We start from the raw sequence: 26131 nt of genomic DNA on the forward strand, positions 1-26131 counted from the left end.
TCATACAGTCACTAATAAACCAGCAAAAACATGGAAACTTAATGATATAAACGAACAAACCAAGACAGGAGCATTTGAGGATACTAGTTACAATCCAAGTCTGGATCCGTCCTCACTCCCAAAAATAACTGAATTTATCACTCTAGATGAATATATAGGATCAATATAGAAACAATAGAAAATTAACATTTAAATGGACTATTTTCATTATTAATGTAAGAATATCTTATACATGAATTGATTATTTAGTCATTAGAGTGTAATTTACAATCTCTAAATACACATTTTGTTTAATAAAAGAAGATTTAGTGAAAAGTACCATTAGTCCAGTATAAATGTAACATTTCAGAATAATCTATTTGTGTAACAGTTTTGTTGTGTTTTATTATCATGGTGTTGCTGTCTGTGTGTGTTCCCTAGTTAGTGTTCTTGGTTGTTAATTAGTTCCTGCAGCTGTTCTGTTTTACCTTGATTACTCTGTCTGTGTATTTAAACTCTTAGTTCTGTCTGTTCATTGTTCTGTCGTTTATGTTGAAGTGGTTGTGTTTTATCTCTCCTACATGTTAGATTTGTGATTAAAGACAGTGTTATTGTATTCTCCATCGTCGTGAGCTTCATCACAACCAGCCATTCATGACAATTTGTTACACTGTTTTTTAGTCTGTTCTCACTTCTGTCTTGTTTCACAGCAAAGATTTGTCAGATTCCAGCATATGAAACAATTTTATGGCCACAAAGTTTAAAATGCTTTAAAGTTTAATGCTCTTTTTACTGATACACATACAAACCTGTTAATACCATTTCTGAATCTTTCTTCAGATGGAGATGCAGCGCTACAAATGATGTGACTTGTGCCCTGTTGTCTTAAAATAAATTAAACAGTAAATACAGTATAATGATACTAACTGTAGTTTCTCCAGCTTGAATTGTGGGTTCATCAGTAGATCACTGAGGTTTTTCACTCCAGAGTCTCCTAGTTCATTCCTGCTCAGGTTCAGCTCTCTCAGGTGTGACGGGTTTGATTTCAGAGCTGAAGTCAGGATGACACACTGTTTCTCTGTAATACTGCATCCACTCAGACTGAAGACAGAAAGAGAAAAGACAATGACTCAGATCTATGATGATCAACTAACATGTTTAGCTTCATCCAGCAGACTTTTGCTGACAAATAAACAGGGATATCCAGGTGCAGGTAACATGGAGAAAGACGACACATTGTTCATTTAAATATACTACGACATTGTAACAATACAAAGTTTGAAATCATCAATCTATTTATGTTAGTTTACACATTCATTTCATATCATCTTTAAGGTTGTTTCGTGTCAATGTCACTCTTGGTTTGATCACTGGGACAAATGTGTTTATGTCGGTTGTTTTCAGACACATTGTCGACTCACTAACGCTTTACAATAATCTTTCATTTGTTCACATTAACTACATTAGTTAACATGAACCAATGATGGACAATACTAGTACAGCATTTAATAACCTTAATGTAAATTTTAACATTTACTAATACAGTTTTAAATGCAAAAGATTTCTGTTAACATTAGTTAATCCACTGTGAACGAACATGAACAATGAATAATTGTATAAACTAACATTAACAGATTAAGGAATGAAAGTATTTCCTGAAGCAGAAGACAATCAAACAAGTTTTGGAAAAGGTTCATCTGCTTTAGTGCTGCACCGTGAGGCAGTGTCACGTCTGTTCTGGGTTTAGTTTAGTTTATGTTTTCATGTCTTTTATTTTGTATAATTCTCACAGTCTTGCTCCTCATGTGATCTTGTCATGTGCTCCCCCTGTTCATGTGTCATGTTCTGATTGGTTCCTTGTTTCATGTGACACGTTTTCATTGGTTCATTGTGTTCAAGTGTTTCTTGTTTGTTTATTAGTGTCTATGGTGCAGGAAAACATTTTTTTTTGAGTTTGACAGCACCAAAATGTGTGTTACATGGTTCATGATACATTAACATACACAAATAAATAAATAAATAGTTCTGTGAAGTATTTATGTTCAGTGTTGTTTTATAATGTTTCATAATTTTGTAACTGGGCAATGCTGTTGTTGAACATACAAGAAAAAACAAAGTTTTTTTAAACCGGATAAAAAAGTGAAAGTGATTAAGGTGGACTGGACAGAGAGAAGTGGAAGTGCTTGTGTAACACGAGAGGAAAAAAAAAAACATTGTTCCACCAAAAATGAACACCTTCTCGAAGCTCTTCACTCAAACGAGGCTTCGAACGTCACCGGTGACGTCATTTCACTAAAACAATACAAGCCTCGATACGGAGCTCCGGCGGGAAGAACCTGATGTTCTCGACACAAGCTTCGAAGCCTCGATATCAGGAGTAACATCACTAGAATAAAGCTGCACTTGTGTTCAGTCAACTTGCCTTCAGTGGATCTTATTACAGGCAGATTCTGATCACAGATTTCTAAAATGCATTTGTTCAAAAGTTACAGTAAATGCTGCACCAAAATTAAACATTTTACATTTTGTGAAATACAAACATTAAACTGAAAGCAGTTATGAACAGTTCTGATGTCACAAAAAACTTTGTTACACACCAGCAATCAGTAAACATGATCACATTCAGCAGTCGTGTTCAAAAAGAGCATCAATATATACACACTTATATTTAATTTACACAGAATTAACCTGTGAAAGTTAGGAAAGACATCTCTGTGTTTATAGAGCAGCTGATTTTTCAATCTATCACTTATTTGTAGAGTTTTCTAAGCTCTGGAAGAAAACCATTGATCTCCCTCTACAGTAACTGAAATAATTAAATTACTAATTAAATATTTAAAGCTTGATGTCACATTTAAATTGTGTTTTTAATTTCCTGTTTAATTGTATTTCTTTACATTGCTGTGGCTCTGTGTGACACTGAGAAAAAAACTGCTCTGACTGAAATACGTGAGGAAATATTACAGTCATATTACAATTAAAAGTAATGTAATATTTTTAATAAATGAACAATACTCACGTCAGTGTTTTGAGTTGACAGTGTTTATCCTGCAGTAGAGCAGCGATCTGATTCACTCGTGTGTCTCCTAGTTCATGTTCACTCAGATTCAGCTCTCTCAGGAGTAACGGGTTTTTACCCACAACTCTCTCCACATACTGACAGGCTTCATCTGCAGCAGCACTCAAAAACCTGCAGAAGAGTCAATTCAGTTCTCAACTAAATGTCTGTTGCATTACAAACATGATTGATAAGATAAAAAACTCAATTATTGTACTAAAGACAAGCTCTAGTTAGTTATTTAGATGTAACACTTTTCTTTGAACATTTAAATACACAAATAAATGAAGAGATTTGCAAAAACAGTTAACTCCATTTTTATTAATTCTCACAAATCATGTTTTTTTATTGTGCATTCCAAGTAATATCAATCAGACTGCAGTTGGGTTGTTTTGATTAAGTAATAATAACTCCAAAAAATAGAGGTAAATTAAAAAATGAAAGTTCATTGAAAGTATGTTTTTTATATTTATTAAAAGTTTTTTTTTTTTTAGCAAAAGCATATTTAACTCCACATTTCATGTTTCAGAGTTAAACAAAACCAAGTAATTGCATTTAAAACACACTCAAACACTCTCTCACACACACATACACACACACACACACACACACACACACACACACACACACACACACACGCAAAAGGACACCAAGGGTTCATCATGTAAGACGTGTATGGTGTACAAGGTCTTACAGGAGTCGAAATTATAAATCCTCGATCACTTTTAGTCAGCTTTGACAAAACTTCCCTCAGCTAGCGCGTCTTTCTGAAGTGACTAGAAGCCTTGTCACCTGACCTGAATACTGTGCGCTGATTCGCTAAAACGGACTTATCGGTTTCTGTACACAAACAACAAGGGCGCTTGTCGGTTTCTGCTGTAAAACGTGAACTCGTGATGCCTGACAGTGGACAATACCGGCTTTTCTGACCAAACGGATTTAGAGTACAGAACGTGCTATATGTGGAGAATAACGCACAGCAGTTTTTTTTTTTTTTTTTAAAGTGCCGTTTATCGGTTTTTGCAAATGAACACTTCAAATATATAAATACTTGAAAATAAAGTCTAATAGAGTTATTTAAAAGAACTCGAGCGACACTCAGTCCTAAAGCAAACTCATAAGAACAGAAACGTCCCACAGAGCAGAAGGGCAAAATCTCACTAGATCATGATTTTCAGTATGAATACAGAGTGTGAAATTAAGGCCTCACGATCTTTCTGGCTTTTAAGCAGGAGGAGTGAGAAACATCAGCAGAGAAAACTGGCTTGTGAAACTGCATGTTTGTGAACATCTGGAGACTCATAGACCTGCTGTAGAGATACAGTGAATCTGGGCTTGATGGAAAACAATTGTGTTCAGAAAACAATTTGACTGAAAGATTATCTAGGATTTTTAATGAGAAGTGTGCACAAAAACAAAATTGTGCATGTTAATTGTCGAGGTATACCATACTCCAGAATAGCACATATACTGACCCATAATGTCTATTTGACCTGTAGCTTGAACCACAACTAAACTGTGTTGACGGTTATCATCATCATGCAGAACCTGCAGCATCTGATCTGATCTTGATCATTTTGATGCAACAAATTGTCCAGCTTATTGTATAACTAAAATGATATATTTGTTATGAATAATTAGCCTGCATATAACTAATTTTGTTAATTATTTCATCCCGTCTCACCTCAGTATCTTCAGTTGACAGTTTGGATCCTGTAGTAAATCACTGAGCTCCTTCACTCCTGATTGTCCAGGATCATTTCCTGTGAGATCCAGCTCTATCAGGTGTGAAGGGTTTGATCTCAGAGCTGAAGCCAGAGCTTTATAACCTTCTTCTGTTACACTGCAGTTAGAGAGTCTAGAACAGGAATGAAAACATTCAGATGATTAATCAGTTAAACCTGAACAACAGAAATCCTCAAAGTGAATTTTATTTTGTTCTTTGTACAAATGTATTGAAAGTTAGTTGTGAAAACTGACAACTGAATATGGAGGCAAACAAAAGACACAGAGAATTTTACAGTTTTTCTCAGTCGCTTTGGCACATTTCTCAGATCAGGACTGAAATTTTCAAAACTACTTGTTCAACCTCCACATCATCTAGTCACTTGTACATCATAAAAGCAGTTTCTCGTTCTTTTGAACAAATTGCAAATGCTTTGGTACATTCATGCAACTGATTATGTACAATTGTCTGCTATTTCCTACATTATCAATTGCTAATGTCATGTTGCTCAAAATTTATTATATGGTTCTCTGTTGAATAGTCTTACCCCTCAAAACATCTAGTCATTAGTTCATCGCACAAGTCATTAAATGCAAAATGGTTGACCTAGTTATCACAATGTGTCAAGTATATTATTAGACTTTTGTAAATGTGTCCTGAATTGATGAATTTTGCAGGTGAATCCTGAATTTCACTAATGTATTCAGGGGAATGTAAAGCATTAGATCAACCAATGACCCAACCAGTTCTCTAAAGCAGCTAAAAGATGCATGTCATGAATCTCCAACTGGAAAGCATATATAGACAGAGCACAACACAAGAGTTACAATTTCTGATAATGGAAGAACATCATGGAAACAAACAGGGTCAACAGCTGGAAAGAAGAAGAGGAGTAAGGATGTGTGGTAGAAGGGTAGAGAGGCAAAACAGAGGAAGAGGTAGATAAGGCAAAGGGCGTAGGAACGTTTCTAGTGAAATAAGGACCACTATTGTAAACAATGTTCTCAATCATGACCTTATACAATGGCTTATGAAGGTCTAAAGGTGCAGCTGAACGTTTGGAGAAAAACCTTTTCCTCAATCATTCAAGCATTTCATAGACATATCAGGTATGTATTTCAGCAATGTGCACTGCACACTAATGTGATATGCATGCTATAATCTTAATATTACAGTAGCATTTTTACACTTACAGTAGCATATTACACTTGCTTTACACATACAGTATAGTAGGCTAAATGAACTTTATACAGATACATACTATACACATGAACACATATATACAGTGTATGTATATAGTCTTGTCTTTTTTATCACAAGGACATTTTACAGTGATTTGTTGACAGACCAACAGTAAATACAAAACTGTGAATCCTGTCCAGTCTTTTGCAATCAATCTCCCATATACAGTAATGTGTCCATTTGTACTGTTAAAATTGATATATGCCATACAGACAAAGTGCAGTCTTGGGCAGTTTCAATCACTGTCATAAAAACTGTAGCCATAGTTTACATCTGAAATATTCATCACTGTTATATTGATAACATGGCTAAGCATTTTGACTATCTTGTTCGAGAACAATGACACAAGGACTTGTCATTCTGACAGCACTGATATGTTCACTGACATAAATACTTGCTTTTGAAAGATGAACTAAGGATTTTGAGCAAGTTACAGGCTTTTGCAGGTAATCCAATTTGTTGTGCTGTTTGTACAAATTGTTTCTAGAAATGAACATACTGTTTTGCAAATTGTAAGGATGATTCGAGAAATGTGCCAAAGCAACTGAGAAAAACTGTAATATGTTAGACATCAACATCACTTTCAGTGTTTCAATTATCTAAAACTGTAGAGCTGTGAAAGTCTTTGATCTGAATGATTCACAACATGAGAAAAATGAGAAAATTAAAGTTTGGGAATGACCTAATTAAAGTCCAGACTTCAACTCAGACTCATTGTGAGATATTGAGTATAAAGTGTTTTAGTTTAAACTGTTGAAGTGATTTTAAGCATTTTGATTCTTGTATGTGAAGAAAGTTACTGACCTCAATCTCTCCAGTTTACAGTGTGAATCCTTCAGTACGTCACATAAGTGCTTCAATCCTGTGTTTCCTATTTCATTCCCGCTCAGGTTCAGCTCTCTCAGGTGTGACAGGTTTGATTTCAGAGCTGAAGTCAGGATGACACACTGTTTCTCTGTAATTCTGCATTCACTCAGACTGAAGACAGAAAGAGAAAAGTCAATGACTCAGATCTATGATGATCAACTAACATGTTTAGCTTCATCCAGCAGACTTTTGCTGACAAATAAACAGGGAAACTTCATGAAGCTTTGAAGCTTTCCAGCCAGATGTGTTGAAAAGTGGTTCATAATAATTAAATTATTAATTAAATATTTAAAGCTTGATGTCACATTTAAATTGTGTTTTTTTAATGTCCTGTTTAATTATATTACTTTACATTGCTGTGGCTCTGTGTGACACTGAGAAAAAAAACTGCTCTGACTGAAATATGTGAGGAAATATTACAGTCATATTACAATTAAAAGTAATGTAATATTTTAAATAAATGAACAATACTCACATCAGTGTTTTGAGTTGACAGTGTTTATCCTGCAGTAGAGCAGCGATCTGATTCACTCGTGTGTCTCCTAGTTCATGTTCACTCAGATTCAGCTCTCTCAGGAGTAACGGGTTTTTACCCACAACTCTCTCCACATACTGACAGGCTTCATCTGCAGCAGCACTCAAAAACCTGCAGAAGAGTCAATTCAGTTCTCAACTAAATGTCTGTTGCATTACAAACATGATTGATAAGATAAAAAACTCAATTATTGTACTAAAGACAAGCTCTAGTTAGTTATTTAGATGTAACACTTTTCTTTGAACATTTAAATACACAAATAAATGAAGAGTTCATTTGCAAAAACAGTTAACTCCATTTTTATTAATTCTCACAAATCATGTTTTTTTATTGTGCATTCCAAGTAATATCAATCAGACTGCAGTTGGGTTGTTTTGATTAAGTAATAATAACTCCAAAAAATACAGGTAAATTAAAAAATTAAAGTTCATTGAAAGTATGTTTTTTATATTTATTAAAAGATTGTTTTTTAGCAAAAGCAGATTAAACTCCACATTTCATGTTTCAGAGTTAAACAAAACCAAGTAATTGCATTTAAAACACACTCAAACACACGTGTGCACACAAACGCGCACACTAACAGATCGACACACACACACACACACATACACACACACACACACACACACACACACACGCAAAAGGACACCAAGGGTTCATCATGTAAGACGTGTATGGTGTACAAGGTTTTACAGGAGTCGAAATTATAAATCCTCGATCACTTTTAGTCAGCTTTGACAAAACTTCCCTCAGCTAGCGCGTCTTTCTGAAGTGACTAGAAGCCTTGTCACCTGACCTGAATACTGTGCGCTGATTCGCTAAAACGGACTTACCGGTTTCTGTACACAAACAACAAGGGCGCTTGTCGGTTTCTGCTGTAAAACGTGAACTCGTGATGCCTGACAGTGGACAATACCGGCTTTAATGACCAAATGGATTTAGGGTACAGAACGTGCTATATGTGGAGAATAACACACAGCAGTTTTTTTATTTATTTAATTATTTTTTTAAAGTGGCGTTTATCGGTTTTTGCAAATGAACACTTCAAATATATAAATACTTGAAAATAAAGTCTAATAGAGTTATTTAAAAGAAACTCGAGCGACACTCAGTCCTAAAGCAAACTCATAAGAACAGAAACGTCCCACAGAGCAGAAGGGCAAAAGCTCACTAGATCATGATTTTCAGTATGAATACAGAGTGTGAAATTAAGGCCTCAAGATCTTTCTGGCTTTTAAGCAGGAGGAGTGAGAAACATCAGCAGAGAAAACTGGCTTGTGAAACTGCATGTTTGTGAACATCTGGAGACTCATAGACCTGCTGTAGAGATACAGTGAATCTGAGCTTGATGGAAAACAACTGTGTTCAGAAAACAATTTGACTGAAAGATTATCTAGAATTTTTAATGAGAAGTGTGCACAAAAACAAAATTGTGCATGTTAATTGTCAAAGTATACCATACTCCAGAACAGCACATATACTGACCCATAATGTCTATTTGACCTGTAGCTTGAAACACAACTAAACTGTGTTGACGGTTATCATCATCATGCAGAACCTGCAGCATCTGATCTGATCTTGATCATTTTGATGCAACAAATTGTTCAGCTCATTGTATAACTAAAATAATATATTTGTTATGAATATTTAGCCTGAATATAACTAATTTTGATAATTATTTCATCCCGTCTCACCTCAGTGTCTTCAGTTGACAGTTTGGATCCTGTAGTAAATCACTGAGCTCCTTCACTCCTGATTGTCCAGGATCATTTCCTGTGAGATCCAGCTCTATCAGGTGTGAAGGGTTTGATCTCAGAGCTGAAGCCAGAGCTTTATAACCTTCTTCTGTTACACTGCAGTTAGAGAGTCTAGAACAGGAATGAAAACATTCAGATGATTAATCAGTTAAACCTGAACAACAGAAATCCTAAATGTGAATTTTATTTTGTTCTTTGTATGAATGTACTGAAAGTTAGTTGTAAAAACTGACAACTGAATATGGAGACAAACAAAAGGCACAGAGAACTTTAATATGTTAGACATCAACATCACTTTCAAGATTTCAATTATCTAAAACTGTAGAGCTGTGAAAGTCTTTGATCTGAATGATTCACAACAAGCAACCTGAAAATGGTCGAAAAATGAGAAAATTAAAGTTTGGGAATGGCCTAATTAAAGTCCAGACTTCATCACCCTGTTTTTATGCACATCTTTAAGTACCACATCAGAAACGAGCGATGGATAAATTCTGAATAAATTCTGACAGCGAACATTAAACCCACGTGACGAATCAGCTGTTTCCACTGATGGTGTTCTAACAGACTTAATGTTTGATTCTGTTATGATGAGTTAAAGGGTTAGTTCACCTAAAAATGAAATTTCTGCCATTTATTACTCACCCTCATGTCGTTCTACACCCGTAAGACCTTCGTTCATCTTCAGAACACAAATTAAGATATTTTTGATAAAATCTGATGGCTCAGTGAAGCCTGCATTGACAGCAAGATAATTTACACTTTCAAACGCCCAGAAAGGTAAAGACATATTTAAAAAAGTTCATGTGACTACAGTGGTTCAACCTGAATGTTATGAAGCAATGAGAATACTTTTTGTGCGCCAAAAAAAACAAAATAACCACTATTTATTTTAGACGAACCCTTTGTGAATGCTTGGTCAGTGTTTTATAATGCACCTAATTCACATTTTTTTTTTTTTAGTTTTTTAATTATTTGAAGAGTTTTCTAAGCTCTGGAAGTAAACCATTGTTCTCCCTCTACAGTAACTGAAATAATTATTGACCCATGATCAAACTGACTTAATTAGTCAAATATTTAAAGCTTGATGTCACGTTTTTATTGTGTTTTCAATTTCCTGTTGAATTGTATTTCTTTACATTGATGTGGCTGAGAAAATACTGCTCTGACTCAAATAACTGAGGAAAAATTATAATCAGCTGCAGTAAAATTACAATTAAAAGTAATGTAATATTTTAAATAAATGGCAGTGTTTATCCTGCAGTAGAGCAGCGATCTGATTCACTCGTGTGTCTCCTAGTTCATGTTCACTCAGATTCAGCTCTCTCAGGAGTAACGGGTTTTTACCCACAACTCTCTCCACATACTGACAGGCTTCATCTGCAGCAGCACTCAAAAACCTGCAGAAGAGTCAATTCAGTTCTCAACTAAATGTCTGTTGCATTACAAACATGATTGACAAGATGAAAAAAAAAGCTTAATTATTGTTCTAAAGACAAGCTCTAGTTAGTTACACTTTTCTTTGAACATTTAAATACACTAATACATATACAAATACTTGAAAACAAAGTCTAATAGAGATATTTAAAAAGAAACTAGAGCGAAGACGTGGACGTCAATAATTTTAGAAAACAATTTGACTGATAGATTTTCTAGAATTTTTAATGAGAAGTGTGCACAAAATCAAAATTGTGCATGTTAATTGTCGAGGTATACCATACTCCAGAATAGCACATATACTGACCCATAATGTCTATTTGACCTGTAGCTTGAACCACAACTAAACTGTGTTGACGGTCATCATCATCATGCAGAACCTGCAGCATCTGATCTGATCTTGATCATTTTGATGCAACAAATTGTCCAGCTTATTGTATAACTAAAATATATTTGTTATGAATATTTAGCCTGCATATTTTGTTAGCTTGCATATTTTGTTAATTTTGTTATTTCATCCAGTCTCACCTCAGTGTCTTCAGCTGACAGTTTGGATCCTGTAGTAAATCACTGAGCTCCTTCACTCCTGATTGTCCAGGATCATTTCCTGTGAGATCCAGCTCTATCAGGTGTGAAGGGTTTGATCTCAGAGCTGAAGCCAGAGATTTATAACCTTCTTCTGTTACACTGCAGTTAGAGAGTCTAGAACAGGAATGAAAAGATTCAGCAGATTAATCAGTTAAACCTTATTTTATATCATAATTATTTTATATATAATTAATTTTATATCAAGCACCTATCAAATTCACATCCCAGCATATGGAGCGTCATGAAAGACCTCTTACAGTTCTTAACATTTTAACCCTCCTATTGCATCTGCATCCATTTTAACCCGAAAGAGGTTAGAATCATTTGTACATTAATTTTGGAAATATATTAAAACCGGTTGCAGCTTTCTTATCCCTAATATTAACAATCTTTCCACACTTGTTACGGGTGATGGTTGCAGCAGAGACGAGGCTTCAACGGACTTCAGCAAAATGGTATTTTAATCAACAAAGGAGCAGAGATACAACCAATACACATCAAACTAACAATAGAACAGACAAGGAGTGAAGGGAGTGAGTCCATTATAAAGGGAGTGCAGATGATCAAGTCCAGGTGCAGGTGATGAGTGATGATGGGGAGATGACGAGGAAGTGAGTGCAGGTGATGACACAAGGAGGATGATGGGAAATGGAGTCCGGGAACGAAGGGAACTGTGACAACACTAGTTTTGGTTTTCATTTTTTATGAATCATTACTTGAGTAAAAACATTATATTATAGAGAGAATATTGTAAAAAAAATAATAATAATTTTGCAATTGAGTGAAAAAAAAAAAGAAGGATCATATGGATCGTAATTGTCAGAATATATACAAAATATTATAGATATAAGCTTGCAATTCTGAGAAAAAAAAGTCAGAATTGAGAGATATAAATGAGCACTTCTGAGAAAAAAAAATCTGAATTGCCATTTACAGTATATATCACAATTCTGACTTTATAAGACACAATTGTGGCTTTATAATCACGCAATTCTGACTTTTTAACTCTCAATTGTGAATTTAGGGTAGAGTGGGGAAAACGCCCCCTTGGGGGAAAACTAACTACACACAATATGCATAATATTCTTATTAATAAGTAGGGGTGAGCGATATGGCAAAAATATCACACTTCATGATTTGATCACAAATCTTTTTCATGTTGTTTTTACTATTTTGCCAGTGACTGAGCAGTCAAACTAATTTCCCTATATATTAAAAAGGTAACAAAATACACAAGAAAAAAGAATGACAGACTTTCAGCCTAAAGTGGATGAAGATAAAAATACTAATTTATAGGTTTCTTGTTAAAGCTACTGTGTACTGTGTAATGATCAGATTTAGCAAGTCTGAATAGGGATGCACTGTATACCGGTACTGTGAAAATACCATGAAAATATCATGATTTTGCTCATTTCGGTATATGCTGCTGTTCTGAAGGTCACCGCTAGGTGGCAGTGTGCTACACAAACTGACACGAAACCGGCAAATGTGACAACATAGAGGAGCAAAATGGATAAAGCAGTAGAATCTCACTCAACACGCCCAAAACTAATTAATAACAAAGAGCACAGAACCCAAGAGGCGAAACTCTGATCCTTTTTGGGCAACAGCCACTAGATGGCGCTCCGGTAGAGCGGCCGCCATTATGGGGTGAAAATGCCAACTGGACCATAGAATCCTTCACATCTTACACACCCAAAATCGGCAAATTTCACAACCAAATCAGAAGCGCAATAGAACATTTTTTAAATTAAGTCATCAGTAAATTTTATGGCTCCTACAGTAAATGTTGTTTATTGTCTTATATATGTTTTATTTTACCAGTTGTGGAATCCAACCATTCATCCATCTGAGGTAACGTAGTTAGCCTACTTTATTGAGTATTTCCATTTTATGAAACTTTACACATTTATTAGCTAATAGTAAATTAATAATGAATGAATTTAAGATCATCATGTTTGCAGCGAACAATATATTTCAGACCTAGTGGAGTAATAGTAATAATCACTCCACTAGGTCTGAATTGAATATTGCATGTTTTAATGGATCACGCTACAAACATAACGATCTTATAATACATGATGCATTGCTGTGTCCGTTATCGCATAATTCCCACTTTTGGACACTTTTGCTTTAACATACAACACTGCAAAAACAAGCTGTTATTTTCTGTTATATATTTATTGTCCAACATTCCCAATTTTTCTGATGCATGTCCTTAATTTAATTTCATATGTTGGTATTAATTCAGTGTTTATAATGCTAATACTTGAACTTCAACGAATTTTAACCCAAACTGACTGCGTTTCTAGAGAGCAAAGGTTTTGTGAAAAAAGTGGAAGACTTAAACAAAATGTCTGTAAAATAAACTGTTAAAAGGATTTGATGATCACTAGTGATAGTATTTTATTCTGTTGTCATCATTCAGGTTGGATTTTAGCTTTAATGTACTTTTTTTTTTTTTTTTTTTTTTAACAAAGCAGCTGATATTGCCATAGAAGCTAGTGGACCGACTCGACCGACTTTCAAGTCAAAATGGCGGAAACGCAGAGCTGCTGCTGGGCGCTGGTGTTCCAATGGAACGTTCTATTGAGTTTCGCTTCTTGTTAGTGTTTATTCTTTGTTAATAATGACAGCAGTAGACGTATAATTTGGAATTGCTTTGCTTATAAAAATGATGAAGAACCATCAAACCTACACACACGTACATAAGATCATATGGTTTAGATAACATGAAAGCTCCAGCGTGCGTTTGAACCAATGATGTTTATCTCCTAATATTTGCACTTAAGTTTAGCTAGTTCTTACAGAAGTATTCAGGTACAGAAATGCTAGTTACAGAAATTTAATAAAGTAATCAAATGTAAAATAACACTGAATAGTCACTGTTAATACATTAAATACCGTTTAAGGTAAAACAACTCAATTTGGAAGGTGCGAGCTCTATACAGGCGGCTTGTGTGTGCGTTGTTTGTTGGTATAAGCGCAAAGAAACCATCTCTCACAGAGCTGCCAAGTACGTTACTACTGAATGATAAAATCGCTTGGATGTTCAAAATGGGTTTAAAAAAACGTGGGCAAGTGATTTCCATCAGTTGTCCGAAACGCGCACGAGAGTGTTGTATCGCAGGGCGCATATGTACTTAAAGTGCTCTATTTTCGCACACTAATTTTGTACTTAATATACTAAAGATTCTTCATTAGTACTTCTTAAGATAATCTTAAGAACATCTAAGTGTACTCAACTGTGCTATTTTGAAACACCATGAAATATGAACTAAAATGTGCTTTTAATATACTATCTCTGTATTTTAAAAATGTATTTAGTTAACACTTGTAATAGACTATGGGTTCAAGTGTGCTATAAGTGGTAACCAATTACTGATTTGATGTGATAATCTGTGTTGATTAATTTACTAATAAACATTTGCGGTAATTTCCCTCTTTGTAAACGCGCAACCTGCGAGAATGAGAATAATTATGCGCAATACCCGCACCAAAATTTAGACCCTGTATGGTATCGATTTAATACCGATATACCGGTATTAGATTGTGGTACCGTACCGAAGCCAAAATTGTGGTATTGACCCATCCTGAATGGCCAAAAATCACATGAAATGCAATTTTTACAAATCCATTACTAATTACATCATCAATGTTGTATTTAAAATACTTTTCTAATTACTCTGCCTGAAAAGTAATTTAATTACTCAATAAGTAACTTACTAATTACTTCTTAAAATCCCTATAAACCTTGACCGGATGGACAATAGAAAGGAAACTCTTTTAATAATTTAGTCAAACATGGAATAGTTTAGCCTTTTATAGCTTTTTAAAACATTTTAACTTTATTAAAACATATACTATAATACTTTTATTTACTTTATAATACTTAAAAATTTTTTAGTAACAAATAGGGATGTCAGAAAAATCTAGTAGTCGGTACCGACACCACCAAAAGTGCACAATACTCGATACCAAAGTCGATACCACGGTAAAAATATATAAAAATACAAATAAAACAATGCTATATATTTTTTTCCAGGTAGGTCTAATAGTACTAAGTAAAAATACCACAGAAATTGAATAATCAAATATAAAATAAATCTGCATAGTCATAACTGTATAAATTAAATATAGATTAATCCTTATTTAAGCTTTTCTTTTGTTGTTTGATAATGGACGGAGACAATATGCTGTTACACTTGCTGTTCGTATTCACATAACCAACGCGAATATATGCCAAGACGGGCATTTTGACATAACTGTGTGTGTATTTGAACATTTATGTGAGAGCACACTGACTGAAATCCGTCTCTCACAGAGCGAGCGCAGTTTTTTCTCTCTAGGACATAGCTTACATTTTACAGTAATGTTCTCGCCTACCTGTGTCAAAAAAAGTGAAGTAATTGGATTATTTCCATTCTGCAAAACAGCCACTCGCTTCTGCCGACATCTTCAGACAGCGACTACGCCGCCAACTGGAGCGAAGTTGCGAACTCACGCGCAACTGCACTACAGCTAACAATTTTAAAGAGGCAGCGTTCACTTTTACCTTTAGACAACAAATTTAGATTTTAAATTCAATATTGATTTAAACAGAACCATTGAACTAATTTACAGTATGTAACGCAAGTACATTATAAGCAACTGAAATTAAATTACCTAAAAATGAACAGTAATCCCTTACTTTACTTTTTCAGTGGATAAGTAATTTAATTACAGTAACGCATTACACCCAACACTGCTCCAGAATAGCACATATACTGACCCATAATGTCTATTTGACCTGTAGCTTGAACCACAACTAAACTGTGTTGACGGTTATCATCATCATGTCAGAACCTGCAGCATCTGATCTGATCTTGATCATTTTGATGCAACAAATTGTCTAACTTATTGTATGACTAAAATGATATATTTGTTATGACTATTTAGCCTCCATATTTTGTTAGCTTGCATATTTTGTTAATAATGTTCATTATTTCATCCCGTCTCACCTCAGTGTCTTCAGTTGACAGTTTGGATCCTGTAGTAAATCACTGAGCTGCTTCACTCCTGATTGTCCAGGATCATTTCCTGTGAGATCCAGCTCTATCAGGTGTGAAGGGTTTGATCTCAGAGCTGAAGCCAGAGCTTTATAACCTTCTTCTGTTACACTGCAGTTAGAGAGTCTAAAACAGGAATGAAAACATTCAGCTGATTAATCAGTTAAACCTGAACAACAGAAATCCTCAAAGTGAATTTTATTTTGTCAGGTTTCCCACTCTTTCATGATCACCAGATTCAATGAATTTCAAGGACTTTTTAAATTTATTTTATATCAAGCACCTATCAAATTCACATCCCAGCATATGGAGCGTCATGAAAGACCTCTTATAGTTCTTAACATTTTAACCCTCCTATTGCATTTGCATCCATTTTAACCCAGAAGAGGTTAGAATCATTTGTACATTAATTTTGGAAATATATTAAAACCAGCTGCAGCTTTCTTATCCCTAATATTAACAATCTTTCCACACTTTTGGTTTTCATTTTTTATGAATCATTACTTGAGTAAAAACATTATAATATAGAGAGAATATTGTAAAAAATAATTAATTTTGCAATTGAGTGAAAAAAAATCATATGGATCGTAAATGTCAGAATATATACAATATATTATAGACATAAGCTTGCAATTCTGAGAAAAAAGTTAGAATTGAGAGATATAAATGAGCACTTCTGAGAAAAAAAAATCTGCAATTTGAAAAATTGCAATTTCTATATATCTCAATTCTGACTTTATAAGACACAATTGTGGCTTTATAATCACGCAATTCTGACTTTTTAACTCGCAATTGTGAATTTAGGGTAGAGTGGGGAAAACGCCCCCTTGGGGGACAACTAACTCTACACAATATGCATAATATTCTTATTAATAAGTAGGGGTGGGTGATATTTACTCACTATAGAGTGAGTAAATAAAGACAGAATTTTCATTTTTGGTTGAACTATCCCTTTAAGGACAAGTCGCAGCATGTGTTGTCTGTCCCTTTAATGCGCGCATCTTATATATTGACACGCATTCAGTTGTCTCTCAACTGTTTACTTTCACTTTACACTTAACCAATGGTGTAAACCTTGTGTGTATTTGACAGTTTTAGCAGAATAAGATGCGAATGATAACTTTTTTCCAGCAAATGCAGTGTTTGACAGGCTTTTAGAGTGTGTGCGCTTCGGGAGTATCCGCTCAGAAAAGAACGTGTCAGACCAGAAAGTGTTTAACCGGCAAGGCTTTAAAACTCATGCAAATAATAAACTTTTGTGATTGTGAATAACTGCAGTGTTCCGTGAGTATAACTCTACTGCTGTGTTAACATGTGATGTGAATGTATGTCACTTTGTACTTCACAATATGTTGAGACAGAGGCACCAGGACTGCAACTGACAGAAAGCACTATAGCACGATACAACGATATTTCTTCAAAAGCCGATCGTGGAGACCTTTTAATTGTCCACAATCAAAATGGCACACCCCTATAAGAATGTTCATTTCGGACACAGCAAGTGTCACAGCTGCTCAAATGTCCAAACCCCGCCTAATAACAAGCAAGGGAAAGTACCGCAATGGAAAACACTCGGAAACTGATTGTAAAATAATATTCCAAAACAAATATACTATAGGACTAAGGGGGATCTGTTATAATTTTCACAAAATTTATTTCAAATTTAATTCAAGCACTTTCAAAGACCAATATTTGTTTTCAAGTACTTTCCAGGCCTTGAATTCATGTGTCTGAAATCCAAGTACTTTCAAGGCGCGTGGGAACCCTGATTTTGTTCTTTGTACAAATGTATTGAAAGTTAGTTGCAAAAACTGACAACTGAATATGGAGACAAACAAGAGGAGAAAGAATGAAAGATAATCTCTGCGTATCTTGATGAATTACAGCACAGCCACAGAGGTACACAATAATGTAAGAATGTTTTCTTTCATCTCTGATAGACCACCATCTTCGGTAACACTTTATTTTACAGTACCGTAGTTACACATTACTACATGTACTTCCTATAGTAATAACAGTAAATTATGCATAATTACAAGTAACTAACCCTAAACCAAACCCTAACCCTAACTGTAACTCTAACTCTATAGTAAATACATGTAGTTAATTAATAGTACTCAGTACTTATTTGAGTAATTACAATGTAACTACAGCACTGTAAAATAAAGTGTAACCCCATCTTCTCTTTAATTAAAAAAAAAAAAAAATTAATTATACCTAGCCAAGCTTCATATAAAAGTTTCTTCTTACAGTAAATGCAAACATCACTAAGACTGAAAGAGTATGAGTGGAGGTAAACCTGCACACACTCACACCGCCAAATCTCAAAGAGACCATCTTGAGCACTGAGCCCATTGCGCTTTTTAAACATTGGACTTTTATTACCAAAATTAATAAGACGGATGATATGGTATACCCACATTGTAACAAATAAATAAAAGATCTTTGGGTTTTATTTAATTATTATTTTTTAATGAAAAACACAGCAACAATAAAACAAAAACAAACTCACATATATTAAAGTGCCCCTATTATGGCATTTAAAAGGTTCCTATTTTTGTTTTGGAAGTCCCCAACAACAGGTTTAAAATCATGCAAGGTCAAAAAACACATTAATTGTCTTATAATATGCATTTATTTTTACTTTATTTGCTCAACAACTCCCAAATGATTCGCTCAATGATTCATTTTGCCGAACCCCTTGTTTGCGTGACGCTAATCTGCGGTGATTGGTCAGATGACTTCTGCTGGTTAACACGGAGTACAGTATATAGTGCTTGCATCACTTACATTATATTATAATAATAATGATGGTGATCCGCTCTGTTCTAAAAATAAAGACTCAGAGTGGAATTAGGTTGCTTTGTGTTGTTTATGTTAGCGAACCTAGCCCACAGCTCGGTGGTAAACACACAGTCATGGTATATGCGTAAGTGCAATGCAGAAACGTATTGATAAAGCACTGCAGTTGTACACCAACGTATTACTCTATTCTTTATCATAACTCCAAGTAATAACAGCAAAAAACATTGGACACATTTCGAGACAATTGCGAGCGAACACATACTGCTGTTAGCTGGTTAGCCGGAGACCTACAAGCTGCACGGAGCGAACACAACACACAACTAGGATAAATACATATTGTACATGCTACAGAGAATGAGGTGACTCTGGCTTGGAATTTGGACGCGGAGACGTCACTGACATGTTCGGATTGAACCATATAAGGGTTTCAGTCCAGTAACGTTAGTCTACTTAGGCCATTGAACTGAAACTCAGAACTGTGTGGATGTAAGACACTGGATTTTAGTCCTTGCTAATCGCATATTTGTATAGAAGAATTTAATGTATTTTTTTACTAGTCTTTTTGTTAGGGGGCAGTTTTGTATCTTGGCTCCTTAAAAACTTAACTAATTTAAATTATTTTCTCTGTGAGAATTATAACTACATTCTTTCCTACAAAACAGTCAGTCTGTCAAATGTGGCAACAATTATTAATCGTACTTACAGCTTAAGATTCGTTTTACAAATGACTCGTTTAATTGATTCAGAGTCTACTCTTACTTTTGAGAGACAATAACTTAATATACGGTGCACTTTCAGATTTAAAACTTTGCAGGATGTTTTCAATCATTTAGAGCTATGTTTCACACTACATAAAAGATAATTTTCAAAAATCCATAATAGGGGCACTTTAAACAAAGAAATGCAACATTTATTAACAAAAGTTCTCTTGCGCTTTTGCCTCTGACAACATCCCGTCAGTCATTGCACCTCACTCTCGGCATTTGACTCCTGTGGCTCAACTTACCTCAGTATCTCCAATTTACAGTTTATATTCTTCAGTCCAGTGCAGAGCAGCTTCAATCCTAAATCCTGCAGATTATTATTGTTCATGTTCAGCTCTTTCAGATTAGTATCTGCTCCAAGAACTGCAGCCAGAGCTGAACAGCTTTTGTCTGTTAAGTTACAGTCATTTAACCTACAAGAGAAATAAATCACATCACAGAATTAGATGGAACACATCAATACATTTTCTACATGCAAATATTAAATATATTTTCCATTTTTATTTTTACATAAGTAGCATATATACAGTAAAGAGGCAGAGCTAAAATATGAATACTCCTCAAAAACTAGTATTTCCTGTACAAATTTCCTGGGTAAAATGAAGCATGTGAAAAATATGAAGAATGAAAAATAAAATATTTGTGTTAAGATTTCTAGCTTTTTATAGCTGAGCCTGGTTTCTCCAATGATTTTTTCTATATTTCTTTCACCTGATGGAGTTTGGGTTCTTGCCACTGTTGCCTTTGGCTCACTTCTTTGGGGACACTTAAAGGGGACCTATAATGCCCCTTTCACAAGATGTAATATAAGTCTCTGGTGTCCCCAGAATGTGTCTGTGAAGTTTCAGCTCAAAATACCCCACAGATCATTTATTATAGCTTGTCAAATTTGCCCCTATTTGGGTGTGAGCAAAAATGTGCCTTTTTTGTGTGTGTCCCTTTAGATGCAAATGAGCTGCTGCTTGCAGCCCGCTTTCCAAAAGAAGGCGTTGCTTCAACAGCTCACGCTTCGGTTGCTCAACAACAACAAAGCTTGAGAATTTATGTAAATACTATGTTCTGGAGTTTATGTAAATTTTAGGGTTAGGGATGTCTGAAAAAAATACCTGCATTCACATGTATATGTCTTGTTGCAATGAAATCTTTAATGATTTAAGCTAAGATTACTTAAATCTAATCTAAAATTACTACTAAATCTAAAATTACTTAAATTGTATTAGTTATTAATATTTTAAGATTAACATTTACTGGATTAAAGCGATTGAGGTTTCTTTGATTACTGGTCAACCGATGGCCGACGCTGATATCTTAGAGAGCAGGGCCAATGGGTGAAATATCATTAATTTAATGATAGTATAAACACATCCATAACAATTGCTGAAATTAAATTTATATTTATTTTACTTAATATTTACTAAATTAGAAATACATATTTTAATTTAGACTAGATAAAAAAAAAAAATTTTTAGAAAACCATCTTAAAATGTGTACATCAAATATGATACAACAGACTTTTGATAAATGTTTATTTGTAAATCTCTCAATCATCTACTTATTGCAGTACAAACACAATTAAAACTAAAGCACTTCTCATAAAACTAAGCATTTAAAATATCAAATTATTGGGAGATACAGAGTACCAACTGATAATATAATTGTACTTTATTTAGCCTGTTATATAAAAATCTCTTGTTTTATATCATAACCTTTCAGAATTATTTTTAAAATATAAAAGAACATTTAAAACATTTTTAAATGTTCTTTTATATTTTGTCTAAATATTTGATAAACTGTCTCCATTAAAAAAATAGATTTTTTCAGACTATTATTTCATATGTCAGGCTTTACTGGGTAAAGTCCCCGATACACTTCAAATGAAATCGAAGTACAAACTGATGTGAATCATTTCGAACAAAATCAGGCCGAACGAATATACTGTATAAAGTGTTATAATATAAACGCGACGTGACTTTGCTGGAGTGCCGAATTACAGAGCTTGTGCAAACAAACATATCCACAAATCCTTGCTAGTTTCTCAGTTTTATTGTGTTTATTTTGTTACTGAGAGGAAAGCGCGCAACATTTGTACATATTCATTAAACCGTCGCTCTCAGCAGTGTGGGTGGTGTCAGATGTTCAATTACAGTATATCGCTGCTCACGTATATTTCGAACTTCGTTTTACCCCTAAACGAAGAACGAAAAAGAACTTTGCTTGTATATCAGGGCCTTTAAGTTAATTTTCATGATGGGGAATCACTATAGAATAATGTAGATAAATGCATTTTTCAGATGAGAGCAAAACATGACAAAACATGTTAAATGACTTACAGAGCTCTTCTGGAGGTTTTGATGACTGCCGATAATCTAATGAGACACTCGTCTGATTTCTTGAATTTCTGAAGCTCAAACTCCTCTAGCTCTTCCTCTGATGTCAACAACACAAAGACCAAAGCAGACCACTGGGCAGGTGAAAGGTCACCAGATGAGAGACTTCCTTTGCTAAGGTGGGTCTGAATCTCCTTCACCAGAGTTTGGTCGTTCAGTTCATTCAGACAGTAGAACAGATTGATGGATCTCTCTGCAGACAGATTACCTTCTAATTTCTGCTTGACATACTGAACTATTTCCTTGTTGCTCTGGTCATTGCCGTCTTGCTGTGTCAACAGACCCCGTAAGAGTCGTCGATTGGACTGGAGTGACAGACCGAGGAGGAAGCGAAGGAAAAGGTCCAGGTGTCCATTGTCACTCTTGAGCGCCTCGTCCACTGCAGTCTTCAGAAAATCAATCATGGTTTCATTTTTGCTTTTCTGTTCTGTAGACTCATGAACAAACACACTTTTCTTGTTGATGTCTAGAAACAGATGTGCATAAAGGGCTGCAAAAAACTCTTGAATGCTCAAGTGAACAAAGCAGTACATGGTACCAAGAATGATCCCTGTTTCCTCCTTAAAGATCTGGGTACACATGCCTGAGTACACTGATGCCTTATAGACGTCAATACCACAGGCTTCCAGGTCTGTGTCATAGAAGATCACGTTGTTTCTTTCCAGCTGATGAAATGCCAGTTTCCCCAGTGAAAGGATGGCGTCTTTATCCCAGGAAACATCTGCTGCGTATTCTCCATCATACTTTCGGCAGCTCTGCTGGATCTGAAAGCGGAGAAAGTGTGTGTACATTTGTGTCAGAGTCTTGGGAGTGTCTTCAGTATTTGATTCCTGTAGTGTTTTAGAGATCTCATCAGCCTGATTGTTTTTCACATCATTATCTCTTTTCTCCTCCAGAATGTTCTGGAGAACAGTGGCTGAAATCCAGCAGAAGACTGGGATGTGGCACATGATAAAGAGACTCTTTGACTTTTTAACATGATCAACGATTGTGATGGCCTGATTCTGATCCGTGAATCTTTTTTTGAAGTACTCTTGCTTTTGAGCGTCACTGAATCCTCGTATCTCTGTCAGCCGGTCGATACAGTCAGGAGGAATCTTACTGGCAGCTGCTGGTCTGGTGGTGATCCAGATGAGAGCAGAAGGAAGCAGATTTCCCTTCATGAGGTTCGTTAGGAGAACATCCAGAGAGGCTGGTGACGATACATCACACCACGTCTCATTACAATCAAACTTCAGAGGAAGGCGACATTCGTCCAATCCATCAAGGATGAACAGGACTTTGAATTGATTCCTTCTTGTAAGGTTCAGTCCTTTTGTCTCTGGGAAAAAATGAGTTATAAGGTCCATCAAACTTAGTTTTTCTTTCTCCTTTAAGTTCATCTCTCTGAATGGAAGAGGAAATATGAAACTGATATCTTGATTTTCTTTTCCTTCAGCCCAGTCCAGAACAAACTTTTGCACAGAGACTGATTTTCCGATGCCAGCGACTCCTTTTGTCAGTACAGTTCGGATCTCCTCGTCTTGTTCAGGAGCTTCAAACAAATTTGTGCATTTAACCTGAATCTCTTGAGATTCATGACGCCTGGAAGCAACTTCAATCTGTCTGACCTCATGTTCAGTATTGACCTGTTCACTGCTGCCCTGAGTGATATAGAGATCTGTGTAGATGTTATTCAGAAGTATGGAGTCACCATGCTTCGCCATTCCTTCAAACACACATTGATACTTCTTTTTTAAGCCACATTTTAGCTGATGAATGAAGAGCAGCTCATCTAAACACAGGAACAAAAATTAGATAGTTTTAATCTTAATTTATAGTTTTATAGATAGTCTACATTAATAAGTGACAATCTGACAGATGGTCATGAGTCTCTGACCTTCTAGATCATCAGCAGCTTCATCTTGCTTCATCTCTCTCAGGTAATGTAGTGTGAGATCAAGAGCTGCTGCTTTGATACTGCATCTATTCTCATTAAAGTCCTTCACAAAGTTTTGTTTGTTCTCATTTTCTAATATTTTCTTAAACTTTTCCAGCTCATTCTTCAGAAATGTGATTATTTTACTCTCAAGATCCTTCAAACAAAAGTAAGAAAAAAAAAAGAATAACACAATTTAAACCAAATTGTACATCTATATTTGGTCAACACTGTTTATTCAATAATTATAATACCGCAAAAATAAAAAATCCAATTAAAAGACTAACATGCTAACCAGCTGTTATTTTTCACAAATAGAAAAACAAATGTGCTTAAAAGGAAAATTAAGTGATCAAGATTAATTAAATTACATTTTTTTGTTCAATAACAAAAAATATTTGTTTGGTATAAATATTAAACATTTATGAAAATGTGTTTTCCTACCTGGAAGATCCACAGGAGATTGTCTTTGAAATTCTTGTGGTTCCTGTGAGTCTGAAAGTCTGAGTCTAATGTCTCATATTGAAGCCTGTAATCAAATAAATACAATAAAATACTGATTTTCTAGGCAAAATATTACAGAAACCTAGAAAAAAAAACATTAGCCATAAAAACTTGATAACTTAAAAACATGATAAATATTTGATCTAAAAATGTTTCATGATTGGTATTCACTGATACAACTTTTTAAACACAGTCAACGTGTGATCAGAAATTAGAAACATTAAATACCTTTTATTAGATGATGGTTTTTCCCCACTGAAGTCTGGTCCTCTTTCTTTTGACTGGTCACTCTTCAGAGACACAGAGCTGGACACATGTGAGCCTGATCTTACACTAATGACACAAAGAATAAAGAAAAAACACTTTAGTAAAGGAGATACTTTAGTCTCATTTGAAAAGGTTTAATGTTGCAATTAGTAATTAAATACAGTACAGCTGTGCATTTGTCCATTTATGACTATGGATGGATGGATGAATATTTACACGTTTAGTTGCATGATCTATTTTCCATAGTGAATTTATGCCTCCTTGTGTTTGACTGTGTAATTGTGTTACTGGAATGAGTTTCATAAGGTTCCCAGGAATTGAGTTTGATTGTGACTTATTGTTTTATTCAGTCAAGTTCAATCACATACACCACTGTGGACAAATAATGCAACACTATAATGTAAACACACAAAATACCTTTTATCAGATGATGGTTTTTCCCCACTGAAGTTTGGTACTCCATCTTTTGACTGATCACTCTTCAGAGACACAGAGCTGGACACATGTGATCCTGATCTTACACTAATGACACAAAGAACAGAGAGAAAAACACTTTAGTAAAGGAGGTTCAACTGTGTCTGAAACACATCCGTGTCTTTATCCAATCCTCCACAGAAATGCACACACTCACACAATTTACAGTTTACGATCATTTTATTTTTCTGGCTCAGATTGTTTTAATGATTTCTTTAATGTACATGTGTGAGATTAAATATGTTAAAAAAATATACTTGACTATTTTAAAAGAACATGTCAAGTTTTTGTTTATTGACAGAAATGGAGAGCAGAAATGTGTGTGTGACACAGTTTTGTTAGCATACTTCAATTAAATTAAGTGTATAGTTGTTTCCTAATGTCTGTCAATAATATTATGATCTAAAAACCAAAGTCATGTATTTGGATTAATTCAGTGTGGTCGCGTCTAGAAGGAAATTAACAAATTATTAACTGTGATATTGTCTATAGAGTGACAAACAGAGTTTTATAGACAATGTCAGAGTTAATTTAAGAAGTTCAAAATTGAAGAAATATAAAACAATGATTAAAGTTTTGTTATTCACAGGAAAAAACAAACTCCAGTAGAGTTTAAAATGATTGTGTGAAACAGACGCAGTCTTACCTGTGTTTCTCTGAGAGACTCATCTTAGAGAGAGAGTCCTTTCCTCGCTCCTCTGATCAGCACTGGTTTGAGAAAACAATCAATCGTTCAGCAGGACCTGGAAATGACAAGATTTTACAGAGATGAAGAACA

The 26131-nt window shown here is 34.8% G+C and overlaps 2 protein-coding genes across 2 annotated transcripts in view; both read right to left on the reverse strand.

Annotated features, from left to right (window-relative positions):
- Nucleotides 1-25397, reverse strand: part of LOC127522286 (NLR family CARD domain-containing protein 3-like) — a 94130-nt gene extending 68733 nt beyond the window's left edge. The window contains exons 1-2 of the mRNA XM_051912079.1: nucleotides 25297-25397; nucleotides 24841-24945 (exon numbers count right to left, since the gene is read on the reverse strand). The gene's annotated coding sequence lies outside the window, so the exon portion shown is untranslated. The remainder of the gene's footprint in view (nucleotides 1-24840; nucleotides 24946-25296) is intronic.
- LOC127522225 (uncharacterized) overlaps nucleotides 1-26131 on the reverse strand; it is an 884749-nt gene that overhangs the window by 762555 nt on the left and 96063 nt on the right. The window contains exons 21-26 of the mRNA XM_051911962.1: nucleotides 16187-16360; nucleotides 7348-7518; nucleotides 6810-6983; nucleotides 4722-4895; nucleotides 2999-3169; nucleotides 907-1080 (exon numbers count right to left, since the gene is read on the reverse strand). Of these exons, the coding sequence (XP_051767922.1) occupies nucleotides 907-1080; nucleotides 2999-3169; nucleotides 4722-4895; nucleotides 6810-6983; nucleotides 7348-7518; nucleotides 16187-16360 (1038 nt within the window). The remainder of the gene's footprint in view (nucleotides 1-906; nucleotides 1081-2998; nucleotides 3170-4721; nucleotides 4896-6809; nucleotides 6984-7347; nucleotides 7519-16186; nucleotides 16361-26131) is intronic.

This window comes from Ctenopharyngodon idella, chromosome 2 (assembly GCF_019924925.1).
Source record: "Ctenopharyngodon idella isolate HZGC_01 chromosome 2, HZGC01, whole genome shotgun sequence".
NCBI lineage: Eukaryota > Metazoa > Chordata > Actinopteri > Cypriniformes > Xenocyprididae > Ctenopharyngodon > Ctenopharyngodon idella.